This window comes from Anguilla anguilla, chromosome 1, assembly GCF_013347855.1.
Source record: "Anguilla anguilla isolate fAngAng1 chromosome 1, fAngAng1.pri, whole genome shotgun sequence".
Taxonomy (NCBI): Eukaryota; Metazoa; Chordata; class Actinopteri; order Anguilliformes; family Anguillidae; genus Anguilla; species Anguilla anguilla.
In genome coordinates, this window is record NC_049201.1 from 85892493 (window position 1) to 85917741 (window position 25249).

At 49.6% G+C, this 25249-nt stretch overlaps 2 protein-coding genes across 5 annotated transcripts; one reads left to right on the top strand and one right to left on the bottom strand.

Annotated features, from left to right (window-relative positions):
- Positions 1-5574: 5574 nt before the first annotated feature.
- On the bottom strand, positions 5575-9504 carry LOC118236506 (gap junction beta-4 protein-like). 2 transcript variants are annotated; one of them, XM_035434964.1, is made up of 2 exons: positions 9359-9504; positions 5575-7838 (listed from the first exon to the last, which is right to left on the bottom strand). In XM_035434964.1, the coding sequence occupies exon 2, from the start codon at positions 7731-7733 to the stop codon at positions 6885-6887; it is 849 nt and encodes a 282-aa protein (XP_035290855.1). In that variant the 5' UTR covers positions 7734-7838; positions 9359-9504; the 3' UTR covers positions 5575-6884. The 2 variants fall into 2 exon arrangements, with proteins under 2 accessions (XP_035290855.1, XP_035290847.1); XM_035434956.1 differs by having other exon boundaries at positions 5575-7888.
- An 878-nt stretch (positions 9505-10382) lies between these two features.
- Positions 10383-24041, top strand: LOC118236491 (homeobox-containing protein 1-like). 3 transcript variants are annotated; one of them, XM_035434929.1, is made up of 10 exons: positions 10383-10654; positions 11048-11158; positions 13879-14272; positions 14970-15055; positions 17499-17609; positions 18221-18407; positions 19357-19439; positions 20483-20578; positions 22661-22791; positions 23226-24041. In XM_035434929.1, the coding sequence occupies exons 1-10, from the start codon at positions 10390-10392 to the stop codon at positions 23364-23366; spliced, it is 1605 nt and encodes a 534-aa protein (XP_035290820.1). In that variant the 5' UTR covers positions 10383-10389; the 3' UTR covers positions 23367-24041. The 3 variants fall into 3 exon arrangements, with proteins under 3 accessions (XP_035290820.1, XP_035290828.1, XP_035290837.1); XM_035434946.1 differs by having other exon boundaries at positions 10385-10654; positions 10995-11158; XM_035434937.1 differs by lacking the exon at positions 11048-11158.
- Positions 24042-25249: the final 1208 nt, after the last annotated feature.

Sequence of the window (25249 nt, forward strand, 5' to 3'; positions counted from 1 at the left end):
TTTTGCCTATTTAACAGAAGAACTTTCTGCAATACACAACCTGCAGCCATCACTCACACTGAAACTGGCTCATTTGACACACACATACACCAGATCAAGTGCATGCCAAATCAAATGGATTGACATTCAGTCGATGATTTGAAAAATGGTGGTAATGTTTCAAACAATGACAAAAATAAACTTCAAATAATTACCCCAACTGAGTGAGCTGGAAAGGAATTGACGCACACTCTTCACACTCACAGTGAACGGGTGCACAGGGATGGTGCACCATGGGAACATTCAACAGTGAGCATGGGAACTTCCGGACTGCAATCTTGACTTCTTGCAAACCTGCTTTGGACTTCATCTCCCATCATGCCTTCTGTGAAGCCAATGTTCTGGTACACTTTACCTACGGACAGTACCCACAGCTGTTTATCGCAAAGGAACAAAGATAAAGATATACTTTACTGAACTCCGTGGGGTAATTTGTCCTCTGCATTTGACCCATCCTAGTTAATAGCCACAGTGCAGTGCCCGGGGACCATCTCCAGTTCTGAGGCCAGTGCGTTGGTCAAGGGCAACTGCAGGAGTGAACTTAACATGCATGTCTTTGAGTGTGGGAGGAAACTGGAGTACCCAGAGTAAACCCACGCGAACACGGGGAGAACGTGCAAACTCCGCACAAAAAGACCCCAAGCCGAGATTCAAACCCACACCCTTCTTGCTGTGAGGCGACAGTGCTAACCACTGTGCCACCGTGTCCGCCCAACAAGAAGGCTGATTCCTCTCTAGCTTGCTCTTCAGTATGGCCAGGATGCCCAAACAATGAAAAAAAGAATATATTAAATATTTATATGAATACCTGGTGAGGTTTTATAATATGTCAAAGCAAGGAGGTTTACAAGACATAGATATACTGGCCTCTCTGGCCAGAGTGGCTATGTACACTGTTGCAGCTTTCAGAGTGTGTAAATAAGCCACTTCCAGTATGCTCTGCAATCTTTCAGTATACTGCCTAACCTGGTACCACAGTATGATGTGAAATTGCATCAGAAGCTAAAAGTTTGTGTGTGTATGTTTCTGATCTCTTCAGTGTGACATCAGCAGAGAGGTCAGAGGTCGTTGGGAGCGGATAGGCCGCTGTTGTCGCTGAGTGACTGTGCAGAACCCGCCGTGCCCGAGCGTGTCCCATCATGCACGGGGCGGAGATTGACATCAGGCGCGGGAAATTTCGCGGCCTCCGTGTCTGAACTTGCTCTCTCGCTCGTCTGAACTTTTCCGCCCGCCGGGCGTCCCCAAACCGCCCCGCCCCCGCCCCCGCGCGCGGCTCATATTCATCACCTGCGATGGAATGCTCGCGTGCCAGAGAACCTCCAGCCTCACCGTCCTGTCCCTCCTCGTCATTCTGCCGGAGGTCCCGTAGACCCACCTCGTACCCCATCTTAATGCTAAATAGATTGTGACATCATATCCTCTCAAGCCTTGCTCTAGCGCGTATTCCATGGGCCTACCAGGTACTCTGCTCTGAACTGTTAATGCATTGTGACATCATAGCATCTAAGGCCTGGCTTCTGAGGGCTTCTAGAACAGATTCTACAGACCAACCAGACACTCAACTCCGGAACACTGAACGTTCTGTTCCTTTGAAGTTGAAACATTCCAATCTGACACATTAAAACTCGGTAAGGGTGAATATGATCTTTGTGTATATTCCCATATTGCATTTGTGTGATTAATTTAAAGGTGACAGCGAATGTATGAAGTGGAACAGGAAGTGCTGGCACAGAGAGTACACAGGGAAGCAAACACCAGGAAATGACCCTGCGTCCAGTTCGGGTTTCTCCTGTTCGCCAGCTGATTGTTAGGAAGGTGGAGGAAGGAAGCGGAGTGAGCTGGGGACAGAGTGCTGACAGCAGATGGGTGTGAGGAGCCTGCCTGCTCTGTTTTTCCACTGAACGCTCAGTCCAGCCGCAGAGCTGGCTCTCGCTCTGTCTGTGAGACACAGCGTAGGAATGCGACTGTGACTCAGAGCCTCCCCACAGCCTGCCCCGACACGCTGCTGCTACATCTAACCGCTCTGCTCCTCACTACTCCTCTCTGGTCCTCACTACTCCCCACTGCTCCTCTCTGCTCCCCACAGCCTGCCCCGACACGTTGCTGCTACATCTAACTGCTCTGTTCCTCACTACTCCCCACTGCTCCTCACTACTCCCCACTGCTCCTCTCTGCTCCCCACAGCCTGCCCCAACACACTGCTGCTACATCTAACCGCTCCTCTCTGCTCCTCCCTACTGCTCACTGCCCACTCTCTTCACCATACCAGCATCGGGCACTGACCGCTCTCATCGCCACAGCAGCATCGGGCACTGCCCGCTCTCTTCACCATACCAGCATTGGGCACTGCCCACTCTCTTCACCATACCAGCATTGGGCACTGCCCGCTCTCTTCACCATACCAGCATTGGGCACTGCCCGCTCTCTTCACCATAGCAGCATCGGGCACTGCCCGCTCTCATCACCACAGCAGCATCGGGCACTGCCCGCTCTCTTCACCATACCAGCATTGGGCACTGCCCGCTCTCATCACCATAGCAGCATCGGGCACTGACCGCTCTCTTCGCCATAGCAGCATCGGGCACTGCCCGCTCTCATCGCCATAGCAGCATCGGGCACTGCCCGCTCTCATCACCATAGCAGCATCGGGCACTGCCCGCTCTCATCACCATACCAGCATCGGGCACTGACCGCTCTCATCGCCACAGCAGCATCGGGCACTGCCCGCTCTCTTCACCATACCAGCATTGGGCACTGCCCGCTCTCATCACCATAGCAGCATCGGGCACTGCCCGCTCTCATCACCATAGCAGCATCGGGCACTGCCCGCTCTCATCACCATAGCAGCATCGGGCACTGACCGCTCTCATCGCCACAGCAGCATCGGGCACTGATCGTTCTCTTCACCATACCAGCATTGGGCACTGCCCACTCTCTTCACCATACCAGCATTGGGCACTGCCCGCTCTCTTCACCATACCAGAATTGGGCACTGCCCGCTCTCTTCACCATACCAGCATTGGGCTTGCCGTATGTTCTTGCCGAACATGTAGCTTCAAAAAATAATTTGGCAAAATAATTAATTAATTCCCTACTGTCTCTACGGTAACAGGGAAGAAAATACGCAGAGACACAAAGACAAAGACACACACACACACACATACATGCACAGACACACAGACAGACACAGACACACACACACACATGCACAGACACACACACACACACGCACACACACACAGTACTGGGTGAGGGTGGGTGAAGGTTTTGTGACCCTGTTAATATCTTATATTGACTGTGAGGCATTCTTTTTTCTGTTTTCAAAATCCACCCTCAAAACAAGAGCCTCTCCAGTCTTGGGGCAAGACAAGACCTGACATGAGCAATTCACAAGACAATGAGAAAGGAAGGAGCATACTGGCTCCAGGTGTATCTGGATTATGTAGTGAATATGTGTGTGTGTGTGTGTGTGTGTGTGTAGGAGAGAGAGAGAGATCGCCCCAAGCTAACACCCAGTAGAACAATGAATCCCATCTCAACAAAATGCACCAGCCCCACCTGAATCAACCACCCAATAGCCCGTTGCATTATGGGATTCCAACCCACCTGCATCAACAACCAAAAAGCCTGTTGCATTATGGAATTCCAGCCCCACCTGCATCAACCACTCGAAAGCCAGGTGCGTTATGGGATTCCAGCCCTCTCTGATGAGCCAGGTGCATTGTGGGAGGTGTTGTGCAATAGGTATCCTCTTAGGCCCAGTCCACAGATAAATGAAGGAAGAGAGAAACCAACCACAGAGAAAGAAGAAACAGTCAGAACACACTGTGTTTGTGAATGTGATTGTGATTGTGAATGTGAATGGGATGGTGAATGGGATTGTGAATGTGATTGTGATTGTGAATGTGATTGTGAATGTGATTGTGAATATGATTTTGATTGTGAATGGGATGGTGAATATGTTTGTGGTTGTGAATGTGATTGTGAATGGGATGGTGAATATGATTGTGGTTGTGACTGTGATTGTAATATGAATGGGATGGTGAATGTGATTGTGATTGGGATTGTGAATGGGATGGTGAATGGGATGGTGAATATGATTGTGGTTGTGAATGCGATTGTGAATGGGATGATGAATATGATTGTTGTTGTGAATGTGATTCTGAATGGGATGGTGAATATGATTGTGGTTGTGAATGGGATGGTGAATATGATTGTGAATGGAATTGTGAATGGGATGGTGAATATGGTTGTGAATGGGATGGTGAATGTGATTGTGAATAAGATTGTGATTGTGTATGGAATTGTGGTTGTGATTGTGGTTGTGAATGTGATTGTGATTGTGAATGGGATTATGGTTGTGAATGTGATTGTGAATGTGATTGTAATTGTGAATGAGAATGGGATTGTATTGGGAATGCATTGACTGTTTTTGCTTTTACATTTATTTTTCAGACAAGTGCAGGGCTGCCCAAGATAAAGTGTTTCCTTGGTAAGTAGTGTACATACCTCAATCATTATTACATTCTTTTCTGTTTAAACAGCCAGTATTTTTTTAAATAAACGTCTAAATTAGTAATGTAAGCACCGTAATCAAGAAAAAATGAAAAAAAAAAAAAAAAAACCCAGTAACAATGCCACCATGTCTAGCATTACGGAAATTGTGTTCTTTTGAAATTCTTGCTTCTGTGGGAAATTCTTGCTTGGCCAAAAACCCTGTCAAATTTTTTTTTCCGTAACTTCCTGGATCCTGCTTTGGGTTTGGCTTCTCTACAGTCTCCAAAAGACCTGTGGCTTTTTTGGTCCCTGGTGAAGAGATTATGTCTGTAAGTACTTTCTCCTGAGAATGATGAAGATCAACTGCTGAAATTGTTGATACACATCTGCCTGTACACAGGCATTACTGTGTACTGGACAGAGATAGCAAGGTTCTCAAAAGATTTTTTTTAGAAATGCTATGTTTCTGAGGTTGTTTTCAAATTAATTCTGCATTCAGGCCATTACTGGATGGATTTTAATTGTGATTAGTTTTACCTGCCAGCACCTGATACTTCTGAATATTCACAGAACAATGTGAAAAGTGTGTATAAAACTGTACAAATGTATAAACATTTATTAACCAGTTAATTCCCAGAGATTAGTCATCGTTAGTGTTCAGTGGCTAAAGCAGACGTTTTGCACCGGTGTTCACTGAGAAGGACCCAGATCACCGGCAGGTATATCACAAGGACAGTGTGTAAATGTGAATGTGAAATGGTCATCAGGTGACCTGTTGACCTGTTTCTGGCTCGGCCAGACCAGGCCAGCAGCATTCCCAGGCCAGCAGCATTCCCAGGCCAACAGCATTCCCAGGCCAGCGACTACCTGCAAATATGCAAATGACCTGTGCTTCGCCCAGACCCTGGCTGCTGAATGCACTCAAATTACGTAGAATAAAAACAGAAAACTAAAAACATTAAAAATGTACGTATAACCATTAATGCCATAACCTGAATTAATATCCATGCTATGGGAGTAATGAAACGCAAACAGAAGTATGAAAAATACATTTTTATTTATTTACTTGTTGCATTTGTTTCAAATCATGGCATGCATGAGGTTTGTTTGTATAAAACTGCAAACAAAATGAACATCGTACAGATGGGAACACACTGTAAACACAGGAATTAATAGACAGTTCTGTAGTAATAGCATAAACGTACACTTAAGTAAATGAGCAAGGGCAGTGTTTGTTCACAGAGTAGCTTTAAACTCTGAACTCAAGTAAAAACATTTAAACATCAAAACTGAAGAAAACAGAGTGGCCACCAACAACAAAGAAGACTGTGCAGTGTTTCAAAACATAGACCAGTACTTTAAAAAAACAATAAAATTAACAAGAGCATAGGAGATCGGAGCAGGCCAAACCAGGCCAAAATGAAAGGTTCGAGCGCGTTTTCCTGTAGCTGTAGAGCGATGACGCACGAAGCGACCCGCCCTTAAACTGTCTGAGGCGGACGGTCGCCTCGGGCAGCGCGCCGGCGGGCCCAGGCCGCACCCAAACGCCGCCGCACGCACGGCACAGCCAGCTCTGCTCCGGCTCCGCACCCGTTCAGCCGAAACTCGACACCCCCGCCGCTCACGAGCAGGACTGCGCAAACGAAGCGGCCCTTATTTTTGGTTTTTTTACGCAAGCCGATTTTCATCGACGGTACATTTGGTTTAAGATACAGAGATAAAACGATAGGGTAAAGGGCTAGGGGTTAGGGTTGCCTCCTTGTATGTGTTTTTCGGGTAGAGGCAAAGTTTTGGATCTGTGACAAGTTCCGAAACGAGTTCTTCCTGCAGCTGCAGTTTTCTGCGATCTTGCTCGCTCTATCCGAACACACTTCCCGTAAAACACCGTAGATAAATGACCAGTCTGCAGGTTGGGAGCAGCAGTTAATCCTTGTTTTTGAGCGGGGCTTGTGGCTGGGGGGATGCCCAGCTCTGAGCCTATTCAAAAAGAATGTAAATCCAGACGGCATAAATGTAAACGCTCACTCTGCGCTGTCATATATACATTTTTTACCCTTCACACAAAACGTGGGCCTTTTAGATGGGTGAAAACCACAGCTGTGGTCCATTTCAATACAATTCAGTCAATTCAGGTAGTCAATGGAAACAGGCAAGCGTGCACCCTCTTCTGAAGCTGAAACACCAACACATTTTTGTTCTTAAAGGATAAACACATCTAAACAGACCTTGGGGCAGCTGGGTGGCCTGTCCTGTTCTAGTGCATAGAGGGGTCCCACAGTCTGGTATCTAATTCAGGGTGCTAATTAATAGTCGTAGTAGTGGCAGTAATCACTGAATTAATTCAGATATCACAGGCCTCCATTGCGTTCAAATTCCTTACACAGAGTCGACGCGAACTGGACATCGCTGTAGGGTGGAGCCTTGCCCCGGTTGTTGTCGTGGTTACTCAGTTTGACGGACCGGGTCTCCACCACGGAGAGGCCGTCTTTGCCGTTGACCAGCGAGGTGTGGACGGGCACCAGGTGGCGGGAGTGCCCGAGGGAGGAGAAGCACTCCCGACAGCGCTTGCCCACCAGGTAGACGATCTCGAAGAAGGTGAGCAGGATGCAGACCAGGCTGGTGACCACCATGAAGAGCGTGAAGATGCGCTTCTCCGTGGGCCTGGAGATGAAGCAGTCCACCGTGTTGGGGCAGGGCACCTGCGTGCACTTGACCAGCGACGGGAAGTCGTAGCCCTCGTAGATGTAGTAGAGGAGATAGACGAAGACGGCGTCCACCACCATCTTGAAGACCAGCGTGAGGACGTAGGTCCACCACAGGCCGCCGCGCTTCTTGCCCGTGTTCTGGTAGAGCCGGCGGCAGCCCTCGCCGTTCTTCAGCTGGTTCTTCTTCTCGCGCTCCTCGCGGTACGACACGTGCATCACCACCAGCAGCGACGGGCAGGTGACGAAGATGAGCTGCAGCGCCCACAACCGCACGTGGGACACGGGGAAGAAGTGGTCGTAGCAGACGTTGTGGCAGCCCGGCTGTGCCGTGTTGCACTTGAAGTCCTTCTGCTCGTCCCCCCACACCTTCTCCGCCGCCACCACGAACACCATCACCCGGAACAGGAAGACGATGGACAGCCACACCCGCCCGAACGCCGTCGAGTACTTGTTGACCCCGCTGAGGAGGCCCTGGAGGAAGGCCCAGTTCATCCTGGAGAGCGCGCTGTTAGCGCAGTTGAACTTCCCCCCGAAAACTCACCACCTGAGCAGGTGACACCTGTCCTCCCGGTGGAAAAAGGTCCACTGGCTGCAGCCCTGGGAGAAACAGAATCGGGGGAAAAAATGTCTCCAGCAGGTTCAGTGATCTGTCAGGGCGAGAGAAATGACTCCATCAATCAGCTCTTTTTTTTCCATGAAGCACAGTTCACAAAACAAACTCACAGCTCTGCTGAGTGTACAGTACAGGCCATAATGTACATGGGGAAAATGTTTGCTTAGCATAGATTTTCCAGAATGCCGGACATGCTATCTATTCTCTGAAGATGTCATGGGTTAAATGCAGTGCCCCATCTGGGAGTCAAACCTGCAACCCCCAAGATCGAATCACATATACCATCGACTTAATCAGCTGAAATTAAAACATTCTTCCGCGGCTGTTTGGGCATATCATTTTATCGTTGTCAGGCAAAACTCTGTTTGGTAGTTCTATTTGCGCTGTTGTTAAGCAAAAACCTCTGGTCGTTAATGCTATCAAAACAACGATTCTACCAGGAAAAATTGTTCCTACTCGTTTTTATACCATACAATTAGCACCAATTTCGGTTATTTTTGTCATTACATTATTTAAGGAAATTACAAGAAACCATTACTCATTTCACAGGGGTTAATCGGGTTGGAATAGAAGCTAACTCACGTTACTGATGTTACCTAGACAATATAAAAATTCAGCTGGGTTTTAGGTCAAAATGGTTTCACGGCAGACGCTTCTAAAAGCTGAGCCAGGCTACGGGCATGTGGACGGCAGTTTCGTGCGCAATCACAAAATCACACACAAAAGAAGCGTTACAAAATATCAACACATCTGAACCGGTTCAGGAGGTTCTGTCGCAACTATCGCGGAAATACGACATTCTCGCTATAATGTAAATCCAACACTTACACTGCACAAAGCCGGTTTGCACATGCCATTGTATATTATCTTATGTTATAAGCGGAGTCAACACGCATTCCGAATGTACCACGATAAGGTTAGAGTTTCTATTAAGATTAGATTAATATAGTACAAGCGATGTTTATATTTTAAAAGTACATTATGTTGAATTAACAAGGTAATCTTATTTCTTGTTTTCCAAATGACTTTGGGGTTATTTCAAAATACTTACAATAACGTTAAAGTAAACACACTGAAATAACTCAAATAACAGAAGTAATTTTCAGCAATACGTTTTTGTGTCACAAGCAAACCTGTTCGCCACGCGTGTATTTAATTACAAAACTTGTTTATGTAATTTCTGCGGTATGAAGAGATCATAAATGGAAGCAAGTGGCTATAGCACGGTACGCTTCAACTTAATTCACACTACGCGAAAAATAACGTGTACCTGTGCAATCAACGATTATCTACAACCAGTGTGCATTCATTATACATTCATCACAAGAATACACCCGTACTGTACGAAATAAGTCCGTGTATAGCTCACTGCTGAATACAGACATGATCGCTACGTTCACGCACGCTCTGGATTAACTTTTAGATCTCTTTACATTCTTTTATTTATATACATTACACATAAAAGAAGATACAATTCTATTATATATTATATTAAAACACTTACGAATACAGATGTTTATTACTTTGCGAGAGCGCAGCGATGTTGCTAGAAGTGAATGCGTTCGTAGCTCCGGGAGAGAGAGAAAAGCTCCATTCCTTTTTCCAGATTGGCGAACAGTGCTGTTTTTTTTTCTGAACCGCGGGGAAGGGGGAGGGCAAGGCTGGTTCGCACGCCCCTCTGTTTGGATAATCATGCGAATCGGAACTGTGCAACCTGCCGAAAGGTGTGTCAGGGAGGTGGCACCGTTCTTACTGTGCCACTGCCGCACAACCTGTCCTGTATCAAAATAGCTTAACCCTTGTTTGGGTTGGGTCGAACTGACCCGTTCTAGTTTTAATAAAGGAAGAACATTGACATTTCTGAGAGATGTATTTCATAACCAGTGACTAAACCAGTGTAAATTTGGTTCTTGTTTTGTGATTGTATTTGTGTTTCTTATAAAAATGAATGACCCTTTTATTGTTAAATATCATCAAGCAATGGCAACCATTAACCAGATGTATTACTTACATGTTTATAATTAAGATACAAATAATAGCTATATATTAAGTATTTTTGTATACATTTCATTTCCATATTACTTTAAAATCCCAATAATGTCCTGGGTATATTTCACCCAGGCTAACAAGTTTCACAGAGGCTAAAAAGTACACAGAACACCATGGTAAACAGGGTAAATGTTACTGTGGAAAAGCCATTTAATTGCTAAGCAGACATTGTAGTAATTGCAATATTACATCAAACAATGAAAATGTACAGGTCATACGTGTGTAGATATTGGATAATAATAATAATAATAATAATAATAATAATAATAATAATAATGATAATAAAGTCATTAAGTATTGGTTTTGTAATTATTAGAAGTATTGTTTGCATTGTTATTCACACAACATATAATTATAAACCTCTTTATTAATTCCCACGCTGAACCATTAAAAAAATACTACATTATTTATTTGGCAGTAGTTCTGAGTACCGCGTTTGATTTTCCCTCTTGGTCTAATAACGATTACTTCCTGCATCAACCCGCGATGCGATGGGGTCAGAGGTCGATGCCAGAGATCGGCTCCAGTACCGTTTCGGTACCATTTCCTGCGCGCGCCAGCATCGCGGCAGACAGTGACCCCGCTGTCACCTTCACTTGGCTGCGAGGAAGCCCGGGGACGTCCGCGGCGACGCCCGCATCACCGCGAGGCAGCGCGCCGTGCACGGGCGGGCGAGACGGGGGGAGAGCGACGCTCGCATCACCTCGTCTGCCGCACTCTGTCAGTCAATCTGCGGCTACCGCACTGGGAGGTAAGCGAAGGCGACAGTCCCGTTATTTCCCCTCGCTTGATCGTTAAGCGAGCCGAGAAGACTGGCGGCTGTGTGCACGTTACTAGGGGTGGACAAGGCTTCCTATCTCCCGTCGCGTGCGCGGACAGCAGCTGCTGGGTATTGTTGCCACTGCAGAAGGGAGGGGGTAGGCGCGTGGTCTATCTGATTACGATAGGAACGTGTCTCCGAATAATATTGATAAAAATCCTCCGCGACATTTTAAATTTATTTTTAGCATAGTGGCGTTTATTGGCATACTGCATTTGGCAGAGTAAGCTATGCTTGTTTTTAATGTTTTGTGTTTAATTATATTTTTCAGAATTATCTGCACCGTCGCGCTCTCTTAGGATGCTCTCCCTGTGTGTCATTAAGCTCCTCAGCCTCCGCGAGCCATGCGACAGTGGTGCCTTCCGCCCATAGCTCCCAGCTCGGAACCTCTTCTGACGGGTGTACAGTCTCCCCAGCTGCCTGGCGCGCCGTTAGGTACTGATCTGCTTTGTGAAATAGCGCTACAGTGAGACGTTTAACGCGGTTATCACGTTGGTTATATATTTATTGCGTGTGTGTGTGAGGATGGTTGTCCTTAAAAGACTTTGTGACATGCATCTGCAGATGGTGCTTCTACAGAACTCCCTGTTCCTCTCCGCATTCATCAAGGTTCTCATTAATGTTTTTTTCTGGGCATCCTTGGCCCATCAGTGATTTAGGTCCAAAAGCCTCTGTTTTTCCTGAATACCCAGAATGCATTTCTTAAAAGAGCCCAAGGAGAGAACGAACACTCAGAACCAAATCAAACCTATATTACTATTCATAATCTATGGGTTCTTATTGAAAGATTACCATCATGCACATGTTACATTTCACAGCGAGTGCCACAACTGTCTGTCCTTCAGGTGAATCAAGAGCATCACCTGAGAGGGCACAGGTCTGAGTTACACCCTGAGACTGTACATGTTGTGGCTGTTTTACTCCCTACAGACTATGCACAGTACTGCAGGAGAGCCAGTGACTATTTTACACCCTACAAGCCGCACACAATACCACCGGAGACCCAGTGACTATTTTACCCCCTACATGCCACACACAGTACTACAGGAGAGATCTAGTGCTGATTGGAGAAGAGGTTCTCTGGCATGTAGCATTGAGGGAACGTAAAGCAACTGTAACCTGCCAGTCCCTGGGTGACTTAAATCCCCCCCCCCACCTGATGGGACCCCACCAATGGCGTTCCGCCACAGGGGGGGCTTCTCTGAGTCTTGGCTTGAGCCCTGCAGTGGCAGAGTCCAGTCTGTTCCGCTACACTGCTGTGGCACTCCGTTAGCAGAGGCTTTTAATCCTGAATCATCTCCAGTGGAGTGGAACGTGTGCGTTAGTTATTAACCTCCCAGGAAATGCCCATTCGTGTTTGTCCTCTGCTGGGAACACGAGTCTCTGGTCCTAATCTCAGGAAGCGTACGCTCTGCCGCAGCGTGCTGAAACCTGCACTGCAAGCAACGTGCAACACAAATAAAATCAATCATATTACTGCTCATATTTTCACTGTGACATGTTTTTTTTCTCATCCAAGACGCTTGTGTTATGTCATAAAATTAAAATGAAAATACTCAAACTTCTTCTCTGGCAGGTTTCAGTAGGATAACCGACGTTCCCAGACCTGCGAGGCTAAGGGCAGCAGGCCTTCACATGCGGAGCGAGCTTCTCAGGCCGCCCGAGCTGCCCAAAAGCCGAGAGAGGAACATCCTCCTCAAAACGTGCTCTCCATTCCGCGGGCTTTCGGGAGGGCTGTTTACACCCACACCCATAGCAACAGGGCAATAACACAGGAAGGCTCTGAAATTCCATCAGAATGTTCCAGCGTTCCGGAGGGCTGTAGAGGAAATGAGAGCTCCACGGACAGTCTTTTAGGGAGGGGGACCTTTTGACCCAACTGCGCCTCTGCCCCGCCCACCCCGGGGCGGTCTGCTCCTCATAAAAACGGGCGTGATGTGGTTATGGTCCATTTGACGGGACGGGTGTGTCCCCTGGCTGTGTCCCCACGGACAGGATTCAGGCCTGCCTGCGTGCCTTAGAGCCTACAGAGCGTGATCGCAGTCAGTCAGTATTCATATGGAGCAGGGGTGCCCAGTCTGAGAAGCGACGGTGTTGGTGCAGGTGTTCTAGCCCAGCGCCGAAAAGGGCTGGTGTGGGTGCTGGTTTTTTATTCTGATTCAAGGACAACCACCTCATCCGATAAAAGAGTAAAACCTCCCTTTTTGTCTTTATTGCTGAAGGCCTGTAGGAGCTGGAACATTCTGGACTGTGTGTAGAGGTAACCTCTAATGAATATTTTATAAATACGTCCAATCAGAATGCTTCAGCTTCAGTGGTAGAGAGACAGAACCGGTAAACTTCTGCAAAGCGACGGTTACAAAGCTGATCTTTTGATTGGCCTTGTACACTCTGTGCTGGAGCCATTGTATTCCAAAGACGCTGAACGCAGAACATTCCTGCCTGATACGTTTTCAGGAAGTTCTTGACGAAGGGGCGGGAGCCCGTGCCGTACTGGGGCAGAGGCCGTTCGGCACTGTGCTACAGCCCCGGGAGGCCTGAGGCGACCCCAGGACCCTACAGCAGGGGGCCGGGCCGGGTCTGAATCAGCACACTCGCCTACTATTGAGTACACAAGTGGCACACGAGAAGTATAAAAACTTGTGTACTCAGTAGTAGGCAAGTGTGCTGATTCAGATACAGCCCTGCTCTTGGAGAGTTCTTACTCAGCTCTTAGTTGATCAATTAAAGCAGATCGAGCCTCACAAATTCACCTCACTCCTCATTTTTTTTTTTCTCTGATCTAGTTGCAGCATTTCTGGTGAACGCTAGGCCGAGCAGGCGTCCTCATTTCTTATTTTTGGGACTGAAAATATCCGTCCAGGCGGGATTTCTAAATTCCTAAAAACTATCCATCCAGGCGGGATTTCTAAATTCCAGTGGCCAGTTAGGTTTTGCGCATTTCATAGACTGTATATGACCATATATATGTATTATCCTCATAATGCCCACCCACCCCGTCCTCTTTCTAACAGGATATGGTCACTCTAGTGAAAATACAGAGCCAGAAAAACCTGTGGCTCTCCAGGACCAGAGCTGAGGCCTACTGCTCTATAGAATCTGTGGTTGAGTTCACCCCTGACCCCTGACCCCTGAGCTCTGTGTTAACACTTCAGATGCCAGGATGGAGTACTGTGACGTGGAGCCTCGCTACACCATCGAGCAGATCGACCTGCTGCAGCGGCTGCGTCTGTCGGGGATGTCCAAACCGCAGATCGTCCACGCCCTCGAGTCCCTGGAGAGGCTGGACCCCATTCCAAGCCCCGCCCCCACGACGGGCCCCGCCCCCACCCCTGCCAACGCCCAGTCCTCCTCCTCCCTCTCCTCCTCCTCGTCCCTCACCTCCGCCACTACTCAGACCCCCAGCCTGGACGCCTCGCCGTCACCTAGCAACAGCTATGAGGCCTCCCCCCCGCCCCTCTACCCCGTCAGCGGAGGTCAGAGGTCGTTCTGTTATGACCTGGCAGAGGAGGACTGGGACGTGGAGGAGAAAGTGGAGGAGTACATGAGGTAATACCATAGAAATATTAATCACCAAAGTGGCTGTTCTCTGTGGTCCAGCAATGTGGTCATACCATAGAAATATACATCACTAGGGTGGCTCTTCTCTGTGGTCTAGCAATGTCGTCATACCATAGAAATATTCATCACCAATGTGGCTCTTCTCTGTGGTCTAGCAATGTCTTCATACCATAGAAATATTCATCGCCAAGGTGGCTCTTCTCTGTGGTCCAGCAATGTGGTCATACCATAGAAATATTCATTCAAAAAATTACAGACAGCTGTAAAAAATGAAACAAGTTGAAAAGCAACCACACAAAAAGCCTCTTAGAAAGTGCTCATAAAGACCACAAGTAATTTAAATAAACACAGAACTGAGTAATATGCACGTGTGCTGGTGTGTACAGGTGTGCTTCTGTGTTTGAAATGGGAGGGGTTATATGTGTATGCATGCTTGTCTGTTTTTGTGTGTGTAACTTTGTCTGATTGTGTGTGTGTGTACGTGTATGTCTGTGTGAACGTGTGCTTGCATGTGTGTGTGCGTGTGTGTGTGTGCGCGTGCGTGTCTGTGTGTGTGTGTGTGCATGTGTGTGTGTGCGTGCGTGCGCGTGTGTGTGTGTGTGCATGCGTGTCTGTGTGTGCGTGCGTGTGTGTGTGTACGCGTGCGTGTCTGTGTGTGTGCGTGCGTGTATGTGTGTGATTCCAGACGGGACAGCAACATGGTGAAGGAGGAGATCAAGGTGTTTCTGAACAACAGGAGGATCTCGCAGGCGATCGTTGGGCAGGTGACAGGTGAGCTGTGTGTGACACACCTGTGTGGGCCAGCTCCGCCCACGGATGGAATGTAGCGGCGTCGCTCTGTCTGCGCTAGCGTCTCAGCGCTCCCCTGCGCTGCCCCTGCACACGCCTCCACTAGCGTCTCAGCGCTCCCCTGCGCTCCCCCTGCGCTGCCCCTGCGCTGCCCTTGCGCTTCCCTGCGCTCCCCCTGCGCTCCCCCTGCGCTCCCCCTGCGCTGCCCCTGCGCTCCCCTGCGCTCCCCCTGCACACGCCTCCGCTAGCGTCTCAGCGCTCCCCTGCGCTCCCCCTGCGCTCCCCCTGCGCTCCCCCTGCGCTCCCCTGCACACGCCTCCACTAGCGTCTCAGCACTCCCCCTGCGCTCCCCCTGCGCTCCCCCTGCGCTCCCCTGCACACGCCTCCGCTAGCGTCTCAGCGCTCCCCTGCGCTCCCCCTGCGCTGCCCCTGCGCTCCCCCTGCGCTCCCCTGCACACGCCTCCGCTAGCGTCTCAGCGCTCCCCTGCGCTCCCCCTGCGCTCCCCCTGCGCTCCCCCTGCGCTCCCCTGCACACGCCTCCACTAGCGTCTCAGCACTCCCCCTGCGCTCCCCCTGCGCTCCCCCTGCGCTCCCCTGCACACGCCTCCGCTAGCGTCTCAGCGCTCCCCTGCGCTCCCCCTGCGCTCCCCTGCACACGCCTCCACTAGCGTCTCAGCGCTCCCCTGCGCTCCCCCTGCGCTCCCCTGCACACGCCTCCGCTAGCGTCTCAGCGCTCCCCTGCGCTCCCCCTGCACACGCCTCCACTAGCGTCTCAGCGCTCCCCCTGCGCTCCCCCTGCGCTGCCCCTGCACACGCCTCCACTAGCGTCTCAGCGCTCCCCCTGCACACGCCTCCGCTAGCGTCTCAGCGCTCCCCTGCGCTCCCCCTGCGCTCCCCCTGCGCTCCCCTGCACACGCCTCCACTAGCGTCTCAGCACTCCCCCTGCGCTCCCCCTGCGCTCCCCCTGCGCTCCCCCTGCGCTCCCCTGCACACGCCTCCGCTAGCGTCTCAGCGCTCCCCTGCGCTCCCCCTGCGCTCCCCCTGCGCTCCCCTGCACACGCCTCCACTAGCGTCTCAGCACTCCCCCTGCGCTCCCCCTGCGCTCCCCCTGCGCTCCCCTGCACACGCCTCCGCTAGCGTCTCAGCGCTCCCCTGCGCTCCCCCTGCACACGCCTCCACTAGCGTCTCAGCGCTCCCCTGCGCTCCCCCTGCACACGCCTCCGCTAGCGTCTCAGCGCTCCCCTGCGCTCCCCCTGCACACGCCTCCACTAGCGTCTCAGCGCTCCCCCTGCGCTCCCCCTGCGCTGCCCCTGCACACGCCTCCACTAGCGTCTCAGCGCTCCCCCTGCACACGCCTCCACTAGCGTCTCAGCGCTCCCCTGCGCTCCCCCTGCGCTCCCCCTGCACACGCCTCCGCTAGCGTCTCAGCGCTCCCCCTGCACTCCCCCTGCGCTGCCCCTGCGCTCCCCCTGCGCTCCCCCTGCGCTGCCCCTGCACACGCCTCCGCTAGCGTCTCAGCGCTCCCCCTGCGCTCCCCCTGCGCTCCCCTGCGCTGCCCCTGCGCTCCCCCTGCACACGCCTCCGCTAGCGTCTCAGCGCTCCCCCTGCGCTCCCCCTGCACACGCCTCCGCTAGCGTCTCAGCGCTCCCCCTGCACTCCCCCTGCGCTGCCCCTGCGCTCCCCCTGCGCTCCCCCTGCGCTGCCCCTGCGCTCCCCCTGCGCTGCCCCTGCGCTCCCCCTGCGCTCCCCCTGCGCTCCCCTGCACTCCCCCTGCACTCCCCCTGCGCTCCCCCTGCGCTGCCCCTGCGCTCCCCCTGCGCTCCCCCTGCGCTCCCCCTGCGCTGCCCCTGCGCTCCCCCTGCGCTGCCTCTGCGCTCCCCCTGCGCTCCCCCTGCGCTCCCCTGCGCTGCCCCTGCGCTGCCCCTGCGCTCCCCTGCGCTGCCTCTGCGCTCCCCCTGCGCTCCCCCTGCGCTCCCCCTGCGCTGCCCCTGCGCTCCCCCTGCGCTGCCCCTGCGCTCCCCTGCGCTCCCCCTGCGCTGCCTCTGCGCTCCCCCTGCGCTCCCCCTGCGCTGCCCCTGCGCTGCCCCTGCGCTCCCCTGTGCTCCCCCTGCGCACGCCTCCGTCTCTCAGGCTCCTCTGCTCTGAAGAGCTCAGGGAGACGCACGAGGACGTCTGCGGCACACGCTGCTGATTCGTTATTGGCTTTTTGTGTGAACCTTGACTAATGTTTGCATTTTAATGGGTTTTAATGCATTTTAGTGATCAGAATATATTTTCCAAAACAAGAACAATACTCCCTTTACATCCTAATCTTAAGGTGTGTTTTTTTACTCCCCTTTCTACTCCTCTTCTCTGACCCCTGACCCCCTGGCCTCTCCCCTGCCTGCGGGGGCCTGGTTTTTTTTTGGGGGGGGGGTTTCTCCAGGGATCAGTCAGAGCTACATCTCCCAGTGGCTCCTGCAGCAGGGGCTGGAGATGAGCGACTCCAAGCGCAGGGCCTTCTACCGTTGGTACCTGCTGGAGCGGAGCAGCCCAGGTGAGCCCTCACACAGGCCCCGCCCACACAGGTGAGCCCTCACACAGGCCCCGCCCACACAGGTGAGCTCTCACACAGGCCCCGCCCACACAGGTGAGCTTTACAGGCCCCACCCACACAGGTGAGCCCTCACACAGGCCCCACCCACACAGGTGAGCTTTACAGGCCCCGCCCACACAGGGGAGTCTGTGGCATACTCACTATCACTAGTGAGAGGGAACCTGCTCCGTAAGATAAATCCAGACTTAAGTCTAATGTTTAGACCCGACTTAAATACTGATTTATTTTCTCGTCATAAGCCATTAAGTTGCCCAACAGCCCTTGGTCAGACATATTACGTATTACATATTTTCAAAATTTTAAAGCAGTCCAGCAGATCCTGGGAAATTTTTAAAGAAAACCAAGAACATTCTTGCTCTGAACATTTGTGAAAATTGCTTTTGCTTACTGGTAGCCCAGGGGTTAAATGCATATAGAATCATTCATGTGTGGTCTCTAATCAGATCGGTATAACAGTGCCAGTAAAAAAATGCAGCCCACTCTAAGAGATTATGTTGGGGATGTTTTGAGCTTTATTGTGTAAGGAGCCTTCTCGTTACTGCCCCCTGCAGGAGCCACGTTGTCACTGCGGCCTCTTGTGAAAGAGGAGCCGGACTGGAGGGCCAGCATCAGCCCTGGGGGAGGCGGGGCCGTGCTGCCTGTGGGCGGGGCAGGAGTGGCACCTGTGGGCGGAGCCATGAGGCTGCGCAGAGGCAGCCGCTTCACCTGGAGGAAGGAGTGCCTGTCAATCATGGAGGGGTGAGCCAATCACTGCCCTCCCTGCAACTGTGCTGTCCAATCACAACCTGTGCAACCGGGTAGGCCAATCACATCCTTCTCTGTAACTGTATAAGCCAATCACAGCTTCCTCTCAATGGTGTAGGCCAATCATAGCCCTTTCTGCAACAGTGTTGGGTAACAGGCACTGTATTAACCACACATTTACCGTACAGTAAACTGTGGACCTCATAAATGGAGTTTAATGATTTTGTGTGTGAATGTGAGTAAATGATGTTAGGAGTTTAGCAGCCATTAGTAAGGGCAGAGAGACTGATCAGGACCAGGGATGCAGTGCTGGGTGCTCATTGGGCAGCAGGGTGATTGACAGGCTGGGTGCTCATTGGGCAGCAGGGTGATTGACAGGCTGGGTGCTCATTGGGCAGCAGGGTGATTGACAGGCTGGGTGCTCATTGGGCAGCAGGGTGATTGACAGGCTGGGTGCTCATTGGGCAGCAGGGTGATTGACAGGCTGGGTGCTCATTGGGCAGCAGGGTGATTGACAAGCTGGGTGCTCATTGGTCAGCAGGGTGATTGACAGGCTGGGTGCTCATTGGGCAGCAGGGTGATTGACAGGCTGGGTGCTCATTGGGCAGCAGGGTGATTGACAGGCTGGGTGCTCATTGGACAGCAGGGTGATTGACAGGCTGGGTGCTCATTGGACAGCATGGTGATTGACAGGCTGGGTGCTCATTGGTCAGCAGGGTGATTGACAGGCTGGGTGCTCATTGGACAGCAGGGTGATTGACAGGCTGGGTGCTCATTGGTCAGCAAGGTGATTGACAGGCTGGGTGCTCATTGGACAGCAGGGTGATTGACAGGCTGGGTGCTCATTGGGCAGCAGGGTGATTGACAGGCTGGGTGCTCATTGGTCAGCAGGGTGATTGACAGGCCTAGTGGAGGTGCTGATCTGCTCTCATCATCGTTTCAGCTTCTTCATGGAGAACCAGTATCCTGACGAAGCCAAGCGGGAGGAGATCGCCAACGCTTGCAACTGCGTGATCCAGAAGCCAGGTTATTATTATTATTATTATTATTATTATTATTATTATTATTTAGCTAACGTTAGCTGACTAGTTTTCATTATTAAAACGGAACGATTTCACCAGAATTAGCGCTGTGACTAGAGTAGTACAGAAATACGATGCTGGAGCTCATCGTTTATTCTGACCTCGATTCACACTGGCAACAGTCAGCCCCTGCATACAGGGGTAACCCCGAAAATTCAGGGATAACCCCGCCCTGGAGCAGGGCCCGCTAACCCTAGGCTAACGTCGGGGTTAGCCCACTTTGGAACTTGCCTGTGTGAAACGTCTGGTAACAAAGGGTTAAGAGCCCAGTCAGCCCCAGGGTTAAAACAGTTCCAGCATGCATTTAGTCCAGGGTTAAAACAGTTCCAGAATGCATTTAGCCCAGGGTTAAAACAGTTCCAGAATGCATTTAGCCCAGGGTTAAAACAGTTCCAGAATGCATTTAGCCCAGGGTTAAAACAGTTCCAGAATGCATTTAGTCCAGGGTTAAAACAGTTCCAGAATGCATTTAGCCCAGGGTTAAAACAGTTCCAGAATGCATTTAGCCCAGGGTTAAAACAGTTCCAGAATGCATTTATCCCAGGGTTAAGTGCAGTGTGAAAACCCCTTACTACTGGTAACTGAAAGCGGTAAAGTTCTTAAGCACTGTACTTGGAATTTTGAAAAAGCATTCCAAGAAATCACTTGCAGGGTTAGGTAGCAGAAGGGTTTGAGAATATGGTGTTAGACGTAGCAGAGTTAAGTGATAAACAAGTCTATTTATGGAAGAGATTCAGGTTGAGTAAATTGCTCAAGGGTGCAACGGGAATGCCCCACCTTGGAATCAAACCTACAATCCCTGAGTTACAAGGCTTGTTTCCTAACCAGGGGAGTTCCCTTGACTGTTGTGCAGAGCACTGATGATTGACTTCTGTTTGTATAAATGTGTGTTATGTGAGTTATGCTGATCTGTTGAAAAGTGTGTCAGTTATGCAGACACAGTTTGTCAGTTATGCAGACGTGGTGTGTGTTGTCATGTCGCTCTAGGGTGCAAGCTGTCCGAGTTTGAGCGTGTCACGGCACTGAAGGTGTACAACTGGTTCGCCAATCGCAGGAAGGACATGAAAAGGCGGGCTAACATAGGTGAGACCCCACCTGAAAAACCTTAGAGAAGAGTTCAGGTAACATCTGCACATTTACCGAGTAACAAACAAAAAGCACAAACATTTTCTTCAGTTTCCACCTAACACAGAAAGATGAGCTTTGCATAAAAGTTATCTTGAACATGGCTTTCCTCGAAATAGCCTGTTTTGGCTTTCATGACAATTTGATTATTGGGAGTCTATTCAATAATTTTGCAAAAGGGTGGTTGAAGGGAGGTGGAGGGGTAATTAAATAGCGTGAAATCTTACCTTCCGTAAGTTTAAAAAAAAACTCCAGGTAGCTTAATACCTTTAGTAAGTAAGTGCAAGTAAAATAGGCACTAAAGTTGCAAGAAATATTTCAAAGTACAACTCATCTTTTTGTGTTATTGTAGGTAGAAATGGGAAAAAATGTTATCCTTTGGTTTGTTGTTCAAAAAATGCACATATATTAACAGAATTCTTCTCTACCTAAGGTTTTTTAGAAAACCACAAGTGGCCTACTTTTGGCCTGTACTTTGACCTATGTACAGTACACACACACACACACACACACACACACACAAATGCATGCATGCAGACATAAGTATATTCATGCACACATACATTATGTCTGGGGCGAATACATGTTTAGATGGCCAGTAAAATCTCAAAACGTGCTACCCAACAAAAAGTAAAAAAGAAACAAGTTTGTTGAGTTCTGTTGAGAATATCTGTGAAAATGTCAGTTGTGTCACGTCAGGAACTGTATTTTAATGGAGCCTCGTGTGGTTACAGTTGAAACATACTGAGCCAGGTGTGCTCAGGGACCTCGCCCACAGGCCTCGGGAACCAGGCAAACCTGCGTGTTTGGGAGGGGTAGGGATTCAGGCCCGGTTCTCTTCCTAACGCTGAGCGATTTTTGTCAACATAACTGAGTGCACGCAGTGTAATTAGTTAAGGGCTGTTGTTGTTATTGAAGAACCCGCCTTACAGGAAACAGCCAAACTGTAAGCGCTGCATTCAGATGGGGGGGGGGGGAAGGGGGGGGCTGCTCAGCGCACGTACCGGAACCCCCCCCCCCCCTTCCCCCGCCAGTGCGCGCTGCGTCAACTGAACAACAGGAGCAGCAGAATCTTAACCTGCTCGCTCTGATTGGAGGAGGTTTGGAGGAGGTGTAGAGTATTTTAACCTGCTCACTCTGATTGGAGGGGGTGTGGATGGATGGAGATGGGGATGGAGGGACAGTTCAATCAAAATAAAAGTTTGGAAAATTAAAAGAAATAATAATAATAACAGTTTGGGTACAATTGATAAGGGGGTGGGAAAAAGTCAGATGACTTCAGATCATCCTCAAAACTTCCAGAAGGAAACTATTTTGCCAAAGAGCAGGAGCATTTTTTTCATAACAGCTTGATGATGGTAATGATGATGGCAATGGTAGTGATGAAGATGAAGTATTGAGGTGCTGCTCCTGTGGTGAGGTGTGATGGCTGTGCTGGGGGGAGATAAGATGGTAAATGGACTGTATTTATATATATTTTTATCCAAAGCGCTTTACAATTGATGCCTCTCATTCACCCATTCACATACACACTCACACACACACACACACACACACACACACACACACACACACACTCACACACACACACACACACACACACACACACACACTCACACACACACACACACACACACACACGGTGAAGGCTGCCATGCAACGTACCAGTCAGCTCGTTGGGAGCAATTAGAGGTTAGGTGTCTTGCTCACTTCGACATGCCGGGGGGGGGGGGGGGGGGGGGGGGGGATTGAACCGGTAACCCTCCGGCTGCCAGACAACCTCCTGAGCTCTGTCTCCCCCATCTAAAGAAGAAAGACAAAGAGAGTGAAGAGGGATGAGTGGAAAGGGGGATGAGTGGAGAGGGGGATGAGCAGAAAGGGGGATGTGTGGAGAGGGGATGAGTGGAAAGGGGATGAGCGGAAAGGGGATGAGTGGAGAGGGGGATGAGCAGAAAGGGGGATGAGTGGAAAGGGGATGAGTAAAGAGGGGGATGAGTGGAAAGGGGGATGAGTGTGTGCAGATTCGGTCTCTTTCCTCAGAGGCTGCTATCCTGGAGAGCCACGGGATTGAGGTGCAGAGCCCCAGCTGTCACTCAAACGGAGAGGAGGCGGAGCCTCCGGAGCTGACGGAGCAGATGGGCGGAGATCTCCGCCAGACCACCCTGTATCAGGTGACACTGGCAGACATGTCAATCACAGGGGGGCGGGATTATGTTGAGATATGAACAGGCTGAATGCTGGATTATACAATCACAGGGGGGCGGGATTATATTGAGATATGAACAGGCTGAATTCTGGATTATATGCTGTTAACGCTCTTAATATATATAATTATATATATAATTATATGCTGTTAATTATATGCTTGTCAACAGCCCTGAAGACACACAAGTATTTATCTACACGATTATTCATTCTGATGGATAACTGTTCCGTGTGTGTGTTTGTGAAGGTTATGAGGCCAGCACAGGAATGTGTGTGTGTGTGTGTGTGTGCCAGTGCACATGTGTGAGTGCACAGGCATTGGAGAGTTCTTCCAGTGTTTTAAGATTGTTAAAGATATGTGATTATTTAGAAGCAGGACATGTTTCCCCATTGCGAGCAGGAGGAAGTGTGCACCAGGAAAGACCCTGAGCAGGACGTGACCTCACTGGCTGCCGTGGTGATGACTCTCCCCAGCCCCACCCCACACCTGGCCAATCAGAAGCCGGACGAACTGAAAACGGAAGCTGCCGACGAGGAGTGACGCATGGGGGGCGGGGCTCGGGGGCGTGAATGAATCTGCCCGGCGGAGGCTGTGATGCTGACGTCTCCAGGGAGAAGACTGTGGGACAGACAATTACTCCAGGGATTCCTATGGTGCGCCCCCTAGTGGCAAGGAGGCAATTGTACATATTTATAATAGTAACCCCAATAGACAACTGTTGCATAGTAATCCACATTTAGTGCACTCTGATGATATAGTAACACATGACTCCAGATGGAAGGATGGAAAAATCACCCTTAAAGCCCTGAAATTGAAGAGTGAAGATTTCCCTCCCCCTACCTCAGCTAAAGACTTTTATTTTGACCTGTTATTACATTAACAGCTTTATTTAACTGATTCATGACAAACATGGTCGTGGCCAGATGACTGAAGTGATGCATTCTGGGAGAGATGACCCTGCAGGACAGGATTTAAAAGGAGCGAAATGAAGTTGTTGTTTTTCTCTCTCTTGTGGGTGTGAGAGTTGAGAGAATATGTATCATATGCAATGGACTTTTCTCCCTGCAACTTTTATGTTCTCATTCCTATATACACCTGGACATTGTGGTCAAATGGATCGACTATCAATAAATGTAAGCGCTACTTGAAGAAAGTACTGAATCTCTGGTAAACTGGTAATCTCTAGAGCAGAATAAATTATTATCGTTGCTATTTACCCATGGTAACATTAGTTACTGGATGACTGCTGAAGATTGGACCACAAAATTAGCATAAGTGACTTAGGTACGACTATTTGTGTTAAAACCGTAACTGTGGTTGCAATCTTTCAGAAATTATGATAGACACCGAGGCGCATGCGCATTTTTGTCAGTAGATGAGAAGACCGTCTGAAATGAATCATGCATTAATACTTTAGTCGGCGAAACAAACGCATCATCGCTGTAGTCTTCAATTAATTAACAAATCAACAATCCATACTACGTGCGATCCCGAGCAGCACCGCTAGGTGGTGCCATTAACTCAAACAACAAGCGTTTTTTAAAGTTGCAGATGACTGGCTAGCTAAAGTTAGCTATTGGCATTTGCTACCACCTTGAGAGAACCACAATTAAGACAAAACGTGTATGTGCCTTTGGTAAAATACCCACGAAATAATTGTGTAAATTGCATTTTACTTTTCTGCTTGTGATTATGTTTACAGGATTATTTACCGAAACATTTTTTTAATAATTCGCTCGCTGGATGGCTTCACTGGCTAATATGACCAGGTAAATAACAAACTAACCGATGCAATGAGCAGGATTGACTGGCGATGTTAAATCAGGATTTAAACGCTCCTTGGTCGCGTCATATTACAGACAACTATCTGGTATTATTAGAATCTATGTCTAAATAATATAATCTAAATAGTGTACATTTTCTCTCAACTACTACCATCTTTGCTTCCTAACTACATAGCGTACACATCTGTATCGATAACCAAATAATGGCAACAGCGTTATAACCAAATTACAGTTGTAGGTAACAGGGTAAATTGCCGGTGTTTTTTGTTGAATAGCCAATTGACATGTTAGATACGCAGCTGCTCACGCGAATGATTTAAACGCGCTTCTTGTTACAACACCGACAAAATAACGATGCACCCGTGTACTAAGAAAGTTTTATTTTTAATGTAGAGTAACACGGCGTCCCCAGTGCACGTTATCAACACTAAGTAGCTACGTTGGCTCCAGCTTGTTGTGAGACATCTATCGCCGTCGGGATCCCGAAACACGGTCGTAGAAGCTGCCATTTTGCCCGGTACCTTTAGCTTTTGATTCATAGAGTTTGACTCCCGGCCAGATCCGCCTTCGGTACTGGGCTCAAAAGTTGCGAGTTGCGACAGAGGATGAGGACATCGAAACTTTAAGTGATAAACAAAC

What these genes read in the sequence shown, in the direction of transcription:
- LOC118236506 (XM_035434964.1), bottom strand. Translation starts at nt 7,733, where the DNA reads ATGAACTGGGCCTTCCTCCAGGGCCTCCTCAGCGGGGTCAACAAGTAC.
- LOC118236491 (XM_035434929.1), top strand. Translation starts at nt 10,390, where the DNA reads ATGCGATGGGGTCAGAGGTCGATGCCAGAGATCGGCTCCAGTACCGTT. An exon ending in AAAGTGGAGGAGTACATGAG is followed by an intron (nt 14,273 to 14,969) that starts GTAATACCATAG and finishes GTGTGATTCCAG; the next exon opens with ACGGGACAGCAACATGGTGA. An exon ending in TGCCTGTCAATCATGGAGGG is followed by an intron (nt 18,408 to 19,356) that starts GTGAGCCAATCA and finishes TCATCGTTTCAG; the next exon opens with CTTCTTCATGGAGAACCAGT.